This window comes from Carassius auratus, chromosome 28 (genome assembly GCF_003368295.1).
Source record: "Carassius auratus strain Wakin chromosome 28, ASM336829v1, whole genome shotgun sequence".
In the NCBI taxonomy this organism is placed as follows: domain Eukaryota; kingdom Metazoa; phylum Chordata; class Actinopteri; order Cypriniformes; family Cyprinidae; genus Carassius; species Carassius auratus.
In genome coordinates, this window is record NC_039270.1 from 3,787,043 (window position 1) to 3,798,155 (window position 11,113).

At 45.1% G+C, this 11,113-nt stretch overlaps 1 protein-coding gene across 1 annotated transcript; it reads right to left on the reverse strand.

Annotated features, from left to right (window-relative positions):
• Window positions 1–304: 304 nt before the first annotated feature.
• On the reverse strand, window positions 305–2,801 carry LOC113047455 (leucine-rich repeat extensin-like protein 5). Its single transcript, XM_026208832.1, has one exon. The coding sequence runs from the start codon at window positions 2,271–2,273 to the stop codon at window positions 834–836; it is 1,440 nt and encodes a 479-aa protein (XP_026064617.1). The 5' UTR covers window positions 2,274–2,801; the 3' UTR covers window positions 305–833.
• Between the last annotated feature and the right edge of the window lie 8,312 nt (window positions 2,802–11,113).

The following is an 11,113-nucleotide window of genomic DNA, read 5'->3' on the forward strand; positions in this document are numbered from 1 at the left end:
GTTATCCAAAATTTTTTTATAAAAATATCAACACTAGTAAAACGTAAATTAACACGTTTCGATTTTTTTTAACTTTATCTCAATAAATTACTTAATGAGCCGTCTGTAGAAAGCAGCCTTAATAAGCTGAGGCACAGCATCTGGTCGATAGTGATTATTAAACACCTTTTTACAGTAAATTTACAAAATCGTGTAAATTTACTTAATGTGTAAACCTTCAAGTCAGTCGTTTACTTGGATTATGTTAAACAAGCACACTTTAACCACAATGAACAATGTTTATCCATAAGGTAGGGGAGAGCGGGGTATGTTGTCACACTTTTCACAATGTCTAACATTTACTGAGCACCATACATCAAAATGGTATAAATCTCATACCAAATGAAAGAAGGAAGTCTTGGGCACATATGTTGTATTCATAACATCTTTATATCTTATCTCATTACAGAGTTGTAGACTGTTGAATAGTGAGTGTGCACTTGTGACAATTTGCCCCATCGGAGGGTAAGTTGTCACACTAGGGCGGGTAAGTTGTCACAATAGATTATCTAAAAATAAGAACACAACTGCTTAATTGTGAATATAGAATTTAATTTTTAAACTCAATCCAAACTGGAAATATAAACACCCGTGCCAGGAGAATCTGGAAAAACAATTATTTCAATCCAAATAATGCACATTTTAATTAAGTGGCAAGACCACTTCACTTTGAACTTTAAACTCAAATGTTCTATGGCTTTCACATAAAACCAGATAACTGAACGGAATGCTGCAGATAACTTGCTTAACTTAACATGTTTAACCTCTGAACAAAACAGATGCACTGTATCTGACTAATAGGACTCATCTCCAGAATCACAATTCTGACACACATAAATTGCCTGGCCTGAGGTGCAAGCATCATGGGCCCAATTGTTGCATTTAACACATTTTACCCAGGTCTCCTTTGGACGACTCTTTGGAAATGGCTCCACACAGACCAGGCAGAAGCACTCTTCATCATCTGATGATGACTCTTGCATGATTTTCCTTCTTTTAGCTGCCTTGTTTTTCATAGGTCCAGATTTCTGCTTCCCTTTCTTTTGAAACAGCTTTTTGCTAGATTGAGGCTTATTCTTTTCTATTTCTAGTTGCTGCTTCACTGGCGTGTCAGTAAGTATTGCTGTTTTGCGTCGTTTTCTTCCTATGCTGGCTGGTTTTCGAGGGCCGGCTTTTGGATATGGCCGAATGTCCTCTGGAGTTGGTAGCCCACTGTCAGCAATAGCATTGCTGGGTAAGGGTGAGCTGGTGATAGCAGAAGCATAACTCGGTGTGCTCGGCACTGCAGAGTTGGTGCTGGGGTCTGGCATGAAATGGTTCGTGCTGGGGCCTGGCAGGGCAGAGTTGGTGCTGGAGCCTGGCAGGGCAGAGTTGGGGCTGGGGCCTGGCAGGGAAGAGTTGGTGCTGGAGCCTGGCAGGGCAGAGTTGGGGCTGGGGCCTGGCATGGAAGGGTTGGTGCTGGGGCCTGGCAGGGCAGAGTTGGTGCTGGAGCCTGGCAGGGCAGAGTTGGGGCTGGGGCCTGGCATGGAAGGGTTGGTGCTGGGGCCTGGCAGGGCAGAGTTGGTGCTGGAGCCTGGCAGGGCAGAGTTGGGGCTGGGGCCTGGCATGGAAGGGTTGGTGCTGGGGCCTGGCAGGGCAGAGTTGGTGCTGGAGCCTGGCATGGAAGGGTTGGTGCTGGGGCCTGGCAGGGCAGAGTTGGGGCTGGGGCCTGGCAGGGCAGAGTTGGTGCTGGGGCCTGGCAGGGCAGAGTTGGTGCTGGAGCCTGGCATGGAAGGGTTGGTGCTGGGGCCTGGCAGGGCAGAGTTGGGGCTGGGGCCTGGCAGGGCAGAGTTGGTGCTGGGGCCTGGCAGGGCAGAGTTGGTGCTGGAGCCTGGCATGGAAGGGTTGGTGCTGGGGCCTGGCAGGGCAGAGTTGGTGCTGCAGCCTGACAGCGCAGGGTTCTGAATGGGGCGATCTGTGGCGTAGGATGGTGCAAACTCGGTTTCCATAAATACATCTCTGTTGTAAGGTTGAACCCCAGCCACCCTAAAGCCAGCCTGAATGTTTAAGGGGGTTGCAGCCAGAGGATAGGCAATTGCCACAATCCCAGGTATGTCATAAATCGACATTGTCTTCCCAGGGTTGTTCCTCATCCAGGCATCACATGCGCTGTTGATGTGCCTCTTTAGTGGCCCGTAGACAGACCTGTCTAATGGTTGGAGCCGATGTGAGCAGTGCAGTGGAAATGACAGCATGATTATGCCATTTTTTTGGCATAATTGAGTACATCAATGGACAGATGAGACTCGTGGTTGTCCAAAAGGAGTAAACAGGGCTTCTGATTTTCCTTCCTTCCTTCCTTAATTCCTTCCTTCCTTCCTTCCTCCCTTCAAACAACTTATTGCAATTAGAAATAAATTACAATATCACTATTTATCATGTTTTCTGAGCATGTTCGATGTGTTTGTTTGTACAGGGGCAAGTTGTCACATGTGACGACTTGCCCCAAAGTCATTGAGACAACTTGCCCCATACTTACTTGTGTGCTAATGTGGTCTAAATCTCAAGTTTAGCTCATCATATCACTTTAGCTAAAGTATCAAAAGACACGTTACTGTCTCCTCTATTTTGTGCAAAATAATCATTTTAAACATTCACACCTAACAAAGTTGTATTACATAAAATGTAAAGTGAATTTTTTTTTACTTTTTATGCAGAAAAATAAGAAAATTGTGCTAACCTCTGATTACAGTGATCTTGATCACATGTGAACAGGAAGTTGACTATAGAAGAAGAAGTCACATAAAGTGGCTATTTGATTTTTTAGATAGAGCTTCTAGTGTTGGAGTTATGAACAATGTGACAACTTACCCGTGTGACAACTTACCCCGCTCTCCCCTACTTACACTTCAAAACAGCTGAATTGCGGTTTTCCGCCATTTTTCGAATATGACGAGTCCTCTCCCGTGTCCTCATGGGATAGAGTAGTGTCCATCATATGCATGACACGGAATTTGGGCAGAAGTAGTAGGTCATCCGGGTACATCTCGCCTACTGTTTTTCGAATACTAAGAATTCAGACATACTACTTGCTTCGCATACTGTTTGTCGCCTACTATATAGTATGGAAGTATGAAATTTTGGATGCAGCATTAGTGTAAACACGCTAGCTCCATTAGCATCACACGCTAGCTGGTTTATAAAGAGCATGGAAGATACTCACGAACAAGCCAAACTGAGCCACAAACTCTCAGAGAAACGGTTTAACAGCAGTTTTACTAACTTTTCATGTAATAGTTGTCTCCAACAGGTTCACACAACAGGTGTCTTCACTTCAGGTGCACAGACTGCGTCAGCTCCAAACAGGAAGTTACAAACCATCACCCTCGCCTCGCTGATTAGAGCACGTGTACACAGGATTTATAATAATAATAATAATAATATATTTAAATAACCATCTATGATATAAGCCTCTGTGTTAACCTTACGGTTAGACTAAACGTTACATTAATATCGTTACATTCATTTACTGATATTAAACGGAGTAATAACAGCTTTGAAGTCACATTCATGCTTTATATGATGATATTTAAGGAATAGGTTTAATTGCACGATCATTATGCATTTATATAATAATATACAATCGATAAATTATAGCAAATAAAAAAAAATTATAATTATCAAACTGCATTAACTACGGAGCTATTAGCGGCAGAATGTGGCCCCGCCCACCGCCGCCATTTTGTTTACGAGATTTCCCGCCCTCTGATGCCGATCTAGCCAATCAGCGGGCTCCAAACTTACACAAGTGTAAAATATGCAGATTTTCGATGACGCAGGTGTAGTACCGGGTCCGGGCTGCAGGGGCGCACTCCCAGTATATAGTAAAATTTCAGGATTTTGTGGTATATTAGGACATGGCGTGAAACTTTGAGAGAGAGCTTCTGGGACACAGAGAAAGGCATCTACACTGTCAGAATTATACAGAGAGGAAGGGTTTCATATTTTATTGAAGCATCCCTGGGTGCCGACCCCCACCTGCTGTTAGCATTCCATTGACTTCCATTCATTTTGGTGTCACTTTGACAGCGAATAACTTTACATCTGAGGCGTTTAAAGACTCCATTTGTCCATTAATTATTTCTAAAGAAACATGAAAATGTATAAAAGGCTCCATGTGACATCACGTGACATCTACGTCATGAAGCTAAGTTTGAGTCTGCGCAGTACGCTTGACCTCCAGGAAGGGAGTGCTTCTAATTGACTTCATTTGTCTCCGCTGTGTCCATTTCTTTACTGTCTATGGAATTATAAGGACATGGGCCCTGTCCTCATAAATGTCCCTGAAATGCTGGTGCGTATTCAGGTCAAAAGTCCTTGTAAGCCAGAAAAGCCAAGACACACATTATTTATTTTGTTATTTATATCTTATTAAGTTACATGTCCTTCATGCATGTGTAAACTCTGGTATATACTTTACTATTTTTGAAAGGTAATAACGATAGCGATTTTCTTACTTGATTTTTCCCAAATGTTTGCAGGACCAAGCAGAACACATCTGCCCCTTCTTCTGTTCAGGTTCCAGTTTTTGTTCTCCATTGATGTCACGACTCAAATGAGCTCAAAATAAAAATGTAACAGACAAATTGTATTCAGGACAGACCGAGCAAACGTGTCATCTTTGTGTTTTTATTCTAAGAATATATCAGGGTATGTAGCCAACACATTATTCTTTGTTTTAGGTAATAGTATTTAATTTAAGCAGAGCTTGCCTAATTTAAATCTGTACACTCGCAAAGTATTTTCTCTCACATTATTTCACTCCTCTCCTACTCTCCAGTCCAGCGGGTGGAGATAAAACACACACAACCCCAGTAAACCTCAGAGGAAGAAGAATTACTAGCAAAGCTCTGTTGAAGATTGTTATGATGCTTCAGGAATCACTGTCGGTCAGTGGTCGGCGCTAGGTGGCGGTTGGCAGCACTGAACTGTGACTGGAGCTGAGATGGTAGGAAGTGATGATGGATCAGGAAGTGAACAGGAGGGATGGATGGAAGAAGCTGGTTAGGGAGGTAGGACTGAAATGTAGTGGAATCTAGTAAATAGAAAAAGGAAGAAAGTACATCAACATAATACGGATAGTGATAATGAGGAAAGTAGCCGAAGAATCGTGGAAAGGAAAGAAGAACATAAGGTTATCATTACATTTGAAGTGCCTGGATCAAAGAACCCATTAAAGGTAACGGAAGCACTTAAAATGAAAATAGGGAACATTAAGTATGCATAAACATTACATGACGGAAATATAATGCTAATATGCAAAGATGAAAAGCAAAGAGAAAAAGCATTGCGATTAAAAACACTGGCAAGTAATTCAGTAAAATGCTCAAAATGGGAAGATAGGAAAACAACTAAGGGTGTCATATATGGAATTCCAACAGAAGTGTCAGAGGAGGAGATTAAAAAGAGCTTAAATGGACCAAAGGTATGCAAAGTTAAACGGATGCTGTATACAAGGGATGGGGTGAGGAAAGACAGTTTGTCTATAATGATCCAGTTCAAAGAAGAAGTATTGCAAACAAGCGTGATGGTTGGGTTTTTGAGCTACAATGTAAGGGAATATGTACCACCGCCGTTGAGATGCTTTAAATGCCAAAGATATGGTCATGTGGCTGCTATATGCAAAGGTAGGCAAAGATGTGGTAAATGTGCAGGAGAACATCAGTATGGGGAGTGTGGAGAAAATGTTAAACTGCAGTGCTGTAACTGTGGGGGAGAACATAGCTCAGCATATGGAGGATGTGAAGTCAGGAAAAGGGCAATAAAAGTCCAAAATGTCAAGATGACTGAAGGAATATCAAATGCTGATGCTATTAAAAAAGTGAAAAATATTGAAGCGCCAAAAATAAATGAATCCCCAAGTGTGAAAATCTTGCATCAAAAAAATCAGTGCGGAATAAACAATGATTCATTAGTGGTTGATAAAATTAAATTTGTAACATTCGTGGCAGAGGTGATTAATTGCTTGGTGTAACAGAAATGAGTCCAACCAGACAAATTAAAGAGTCTATCAAAGCTGTGTGTGGAACATGAGCCGAATTCCTCAGGAAGTCATAAAACATTCTGTGCCACAAGTCCCAAGGAAGATAACCAACCAACCAACTTGTTCACACAACAGCTTTCAACATTAACACCACTAGAACAATTATTGACAATTTTAATTCACAGAAGAAATTTGGTGTCAAATGTGTTGTTCGTAATGGAAATGCAACGCTGGACATCACATGTAAACCCATGAGATCGAGTTAAACACTTCCAATGACTTCCCCCCACCTAGCAGAACCAGACTGAAATTCCTAAGGTGGGGGAGGGGACTTGTAGCCTTTGGTCTCCACAGAACATCCCTATGTCAGAGAATGACAAAGAAACTGTCTCTTGTACATATACATGGACCAGAATGAACTCAAAAAGACCTATAAATGAATCAGTCCATCGCTTCACTCCATATTGATTTATATGTAACCCACACATTTGACTATCATGTTATAATCTCTTATTGTGCATGTTTTTTTAATAACTATGGGATAGCTGTAGGATACATAGTCATGTCTAGTATTGATATAATCGAATCTGCTTGCTTGATATTGTCCTGACAATCAATTATTGGTCAAATCTATCATATTCGGTTATAGGAATCATGTCCAAAATTAGACCCTGCAAGAGTGAGAAAATTTGGACCACATGCTTGGTAAGATAAAAATATGATTTATGATACCCCTGAGCCAAGACAATATCTGATTGGTCAAGACAACATTTGAGGTGTGGCCAACAGGCCAGTTAAAATACTTAGGACACCATAAAATCTTTGCTTTTAGTTCTAGCCTTGCTTTATGCTATCAGTCATGCCAGCTTTTAGTCTCTAGCTATGCTGCTGCTATTAGTCATGTGGCTTTTTAGTCTCTAGCTATGCTGCTGCCATTCGTCATGTGGCTTCTAGTCTCTAGCTATGCTTCTGCTAGCTTGTAGCTTCTAGCCATGCTGTTTAGTCATCACTGTTCTTTGAGCGCGGTTCCAGCATGCCTGCCTGCTGCTACTTAGCCACGATGAGAAGAAACACCATCTTAGTCCCGTCAAACTTTATTTCTCTTCTTTTCCATTTGAGAGTTTCGTGTTCTGAGTTAAGTTTTGTAACGTTGACCTCGTCTGCGCGTTCAACTTCAACCAGCCCACACAACTCCATCTTCAGCCAACGTCCAACCACGGGCTCCCCAAGACGTCACTTCAGCAACTGAACTTCCAGCCAATCAACGACCTCGGGATAGCCCTTTCAACTGGACTCCTTTTGGACAGGAGACTCAAGTAACTTTACCTCCAGACTGTGACCTTTACTGGTGTATCTAATATAATTTTAACCTCACTGAGGAACTCAATGCGAGGGCTAATTAAGTGATTGATGGTTGTTCATGTCTATGCAATTTAACGTATTGCTGTAAACTTGGGATTCCCCTCTACGGAGCGGCTTCCAGACGCTCCACGATAGACAACACAGAGACCAGGAGGGAGGCGGACAGGCGGAGGCTCAGGGGGAGGGACGGAGGGCCAGAAAAGAAAAACATGGGGAACAGGTACCAGAATGTAACACAACACAGGGAGACCAGGAGGGAGGAGGACAGGTGGAGGCTCAGGTGGAGGGACAGAGGGCCAGACTAACAGAGGGGAACAGAGACAGGAGTGAAGACACAAAACAAAAAACAAACAGTAACATGAAGCCCCCCCAGGGCGGAGCAGAAGACCACCATATCCGTGTGGTCAGAGCGGAAGCCCCCCAGGGCGGAGCAGAAAACCACCACGTCCTCGTGGTCACCGCCAGAGTCCCCCAGGGCGGAGCGGATGACCACCACGTCCTCGTGGTCGCCGCCAGAGTCCCCCAGGGCGGAGTGGATGACCACCACGTCCTCGTGGTCGACGTCGGAGTCCCCCAGGGCGGAGCAGATGAGGGTCATCGGTGACTGGCCCTGGCTCTGGAGGGTCATCGGTGACTGGCCCTGACTCTGGAGGGTCCACAAACACCTGACTTGACTCAGGAGGGTCCGCTGGCACCTGACTCGACTCAGGAGGGTCCGCTGGCACCTGACTCGACTCTGGAGGGTCAACTGGAACCTGACTCGACTCTGGAGAGTTCAATGGAACCTGACTCGACTCTGGAAGGTCATCGGTGACTGGCCCTGGCTCTGGAGGGTCATCGGTGACTGGCCCTGACTCTGGAGGGTCCACAAACACCTGACTCGACTCAGGAGGGTCCGCTGGCACCTGACTCGACTCTGGAGGGTCCGCTGGCACCTGACTCGACTCTGGAGGGTCAACTGGAACCTGACTCGAATCTGGAGAGTTCAATGGAACCTGACTCGACTCTGGAAGGTCAACAGTAACTAACCCTGACTCTGGAAGGTTGACGGTGACTAACCCTGACTCAGGAGGGTCCATGAACACCTGACTTGACTCAAGAGGGTCAACCGGGAACTGACTCAACTCTGGAAGTCAATGGGCACCTGACTTGACTTTGGACTGCCTGTGGAGACGTGAGACGCCTCGGCTTTGGGCACCGCCTCTGGAACGGCCTCGGGCACCGCCTCGGTAGCGGCCTCGGGAGCGGTCTCGGGCACCGCATCAGGAACGGCCTCTGGCACCGCATCGGGAATGGCTTCGGGCACCACCTCGGCCTCCGGAACAGCACCGGGCACCGCCTCGGCTACCGGAACAGCACCGGGCATCGCCTCGGCCTCCGGAATGACACCGGGCACCGCCTCGGCCTCCGGAACAGCATCGGGCACCGCCTCGGCCTCCGGAACAGCATCCGGCACCGCCTCGGCATCGGGCACCACCTCGGCCTCCGGAACAGCATCGGGCACCGCCTCGGCCTCCGGAACAGCATCGGTCACCGCCGATGACAGCGGGCTGCTCGGGACCGTCCTCCGGGCTTTGAGGAACGGTTGACACCTGTCTCCTCTTCCTCCGCCCTCTATGATGGCGAGTCGGTGGCACCTTGACGGAAGACTCAGGCGTTGAGTCAGCCATCTTGTCTGGCAACACAGGTGTAGATTCGGCCATTCTGTGCAATGGTGCTGGGCTGGCGGCCATCTTGTGCTGTGGCGCTGGCCTGGCGGCCATCTTGTGCTGTGGCGCTGGCTCAGCAGTCATGACGTGAACCATCTTGGGAACCTCTAGGATCCTTGATAGCATCTCGAAGTAATCGAGATGGGTGTCAGCGGCCATCTTGCACTGTGGGGTGAGGCTGGCTTCCATCTTGCCTCGTGGTGCGGGGTTGGTGGTCATGCACTGCAGCAGCGCTGGGTTGGCGGCCATCTTGTGCTGTGGCGCTGGACCTGTGGCCATCATGGGCAGTGGCGCTGGCTTTCTTCTTCTGCCCTGGCGAGATGGCGGCTCTGGTCCCTCCCACATGAGCCCAGAGTCGAAGGGGGGCCATGGTGGAGAGCGATGCTGAACTTCCTCTCGCCCACCTCCTCCTCGGCGACCTCCCCTGGTCCCGCGAAACACGACCAGGCGGGTTCCCTCAAACTGACTATCTCTCTCTCCCGCTCAGTGGCTGGGGAAGAAGCGTCAGTCGACATACCGCTGAATCTCAAGGTTGTGACGGAGTCCTTCTGTCACGTTCTCTGATACAAGAAACACAGGAGAGATCCAAATGCAGGTACGAGGTTTATTGAGGGGCAATCCAAAAGGGGTAAACAGTCCAGGCATGGTCAAAACCAGGATATCCAATAAACATAACAAGAACAAGAACATACAGCAAGAGCAGACTCAGGGAAGTATCACGCATACGACAAGGACTCCATGACAAAGACTCAGACAGACCGGGTATTTATACACAGAAGGATAATGGGGAAACAGGAGACAGGTGGGGGAACAATCAATTAACTAAAACAAGGAGGAAGGTGACCAAATAAGGGAACAGGAAGTGATAAGATGACAGACACCGTGGGAACGGAGGACACCTAGTGGACACGCAGGGAACACAACCCAGACACTGTGACAAAAGTGGTGTGGTGTGGTGACTTTAATAGTCACAACACTTTATGGGGTAATAAAAATACAGATTTTAATGGTAAGGAAAATGAATGACGAAAATGGACTGGTGTGTATTAATGATGGATCAGAAACAAGGGTGAACATTGTAAATGGCCAGAAGTCAGTACTAGATCTTACACTGGTATCAGAAAATATGGCAAAAGTTTGGTCATGGAAAGTTCTGAAGGAAACAACAGTAGGGAGTGATCATTATCCAGTAAGAAGCAGAATTGGTGTTAGAATACAAAAGGCAGAACTAGAAAGATGGAAATGAAAGAATGCACCGTGGGAAGTATTCAGTTATATTTGTAGTAATAGAATTATTGAAATGGATGACCAGGAAGATGTAATAGAAGAATATAATGGAAAAATAAGTAATATTATAAATAAAACCGACAGAGATAATAGGAAAGAAAACAACAGTTAGGAAAAGGAAGTCAGTTCCATGCTGGAATAAAGAGTGTGTAGAAGTTGTACATCAAAGAAATAAAGCATTTAAGAAAGTTAAATCATCATATGTATACTCTGACCTCATAAAGTATAAGAAAGCACAAGCTATAGTAAGGAAAACAATAAAAACCGCTAAAAGAAACTATTGGCGAAATTACTGTAATAATATTGGATGGGATATTCAGATTTCAGATATTTGGAGTATGATTAGAAGGATGGGAGGTATTTGCAAGAATTTTAACATGCCAGAATTAAAGAATGGAAATGAAATTGCAGTTTCAAATAAAGATAAGGCAGAAATGATAGCTAAAGTATTTTCAAAAGTAAATTGTAGTAGTAATTTGACTGAAGAGGAGAGAGAGAGTTAGGAGAGAAAATCCTGATATTTTGAATAAATGTGAAACAGGTGGAAACCTGCTAGATGCAGATTTTACACTTTATGAGTTAAAAACAGCAATTGCTAAAGTAAAAGAAACTTCTCCTGGGCAGGACGAGATATGTTATAGTATGATAGGACAATTATCAGATGTAGCACTTTTTAAATTACTGAAATTATATA

Bases quoted from the DNA above. Each gene is read 5' to 3' on its own strand.
- LOC113047455 (XM_026208832.1), bottom strand. From the start codon at position 2,273: ATGCTGTCATTTCCACTGCACTGCTCACATCGGCTCCAACCATTAGAC.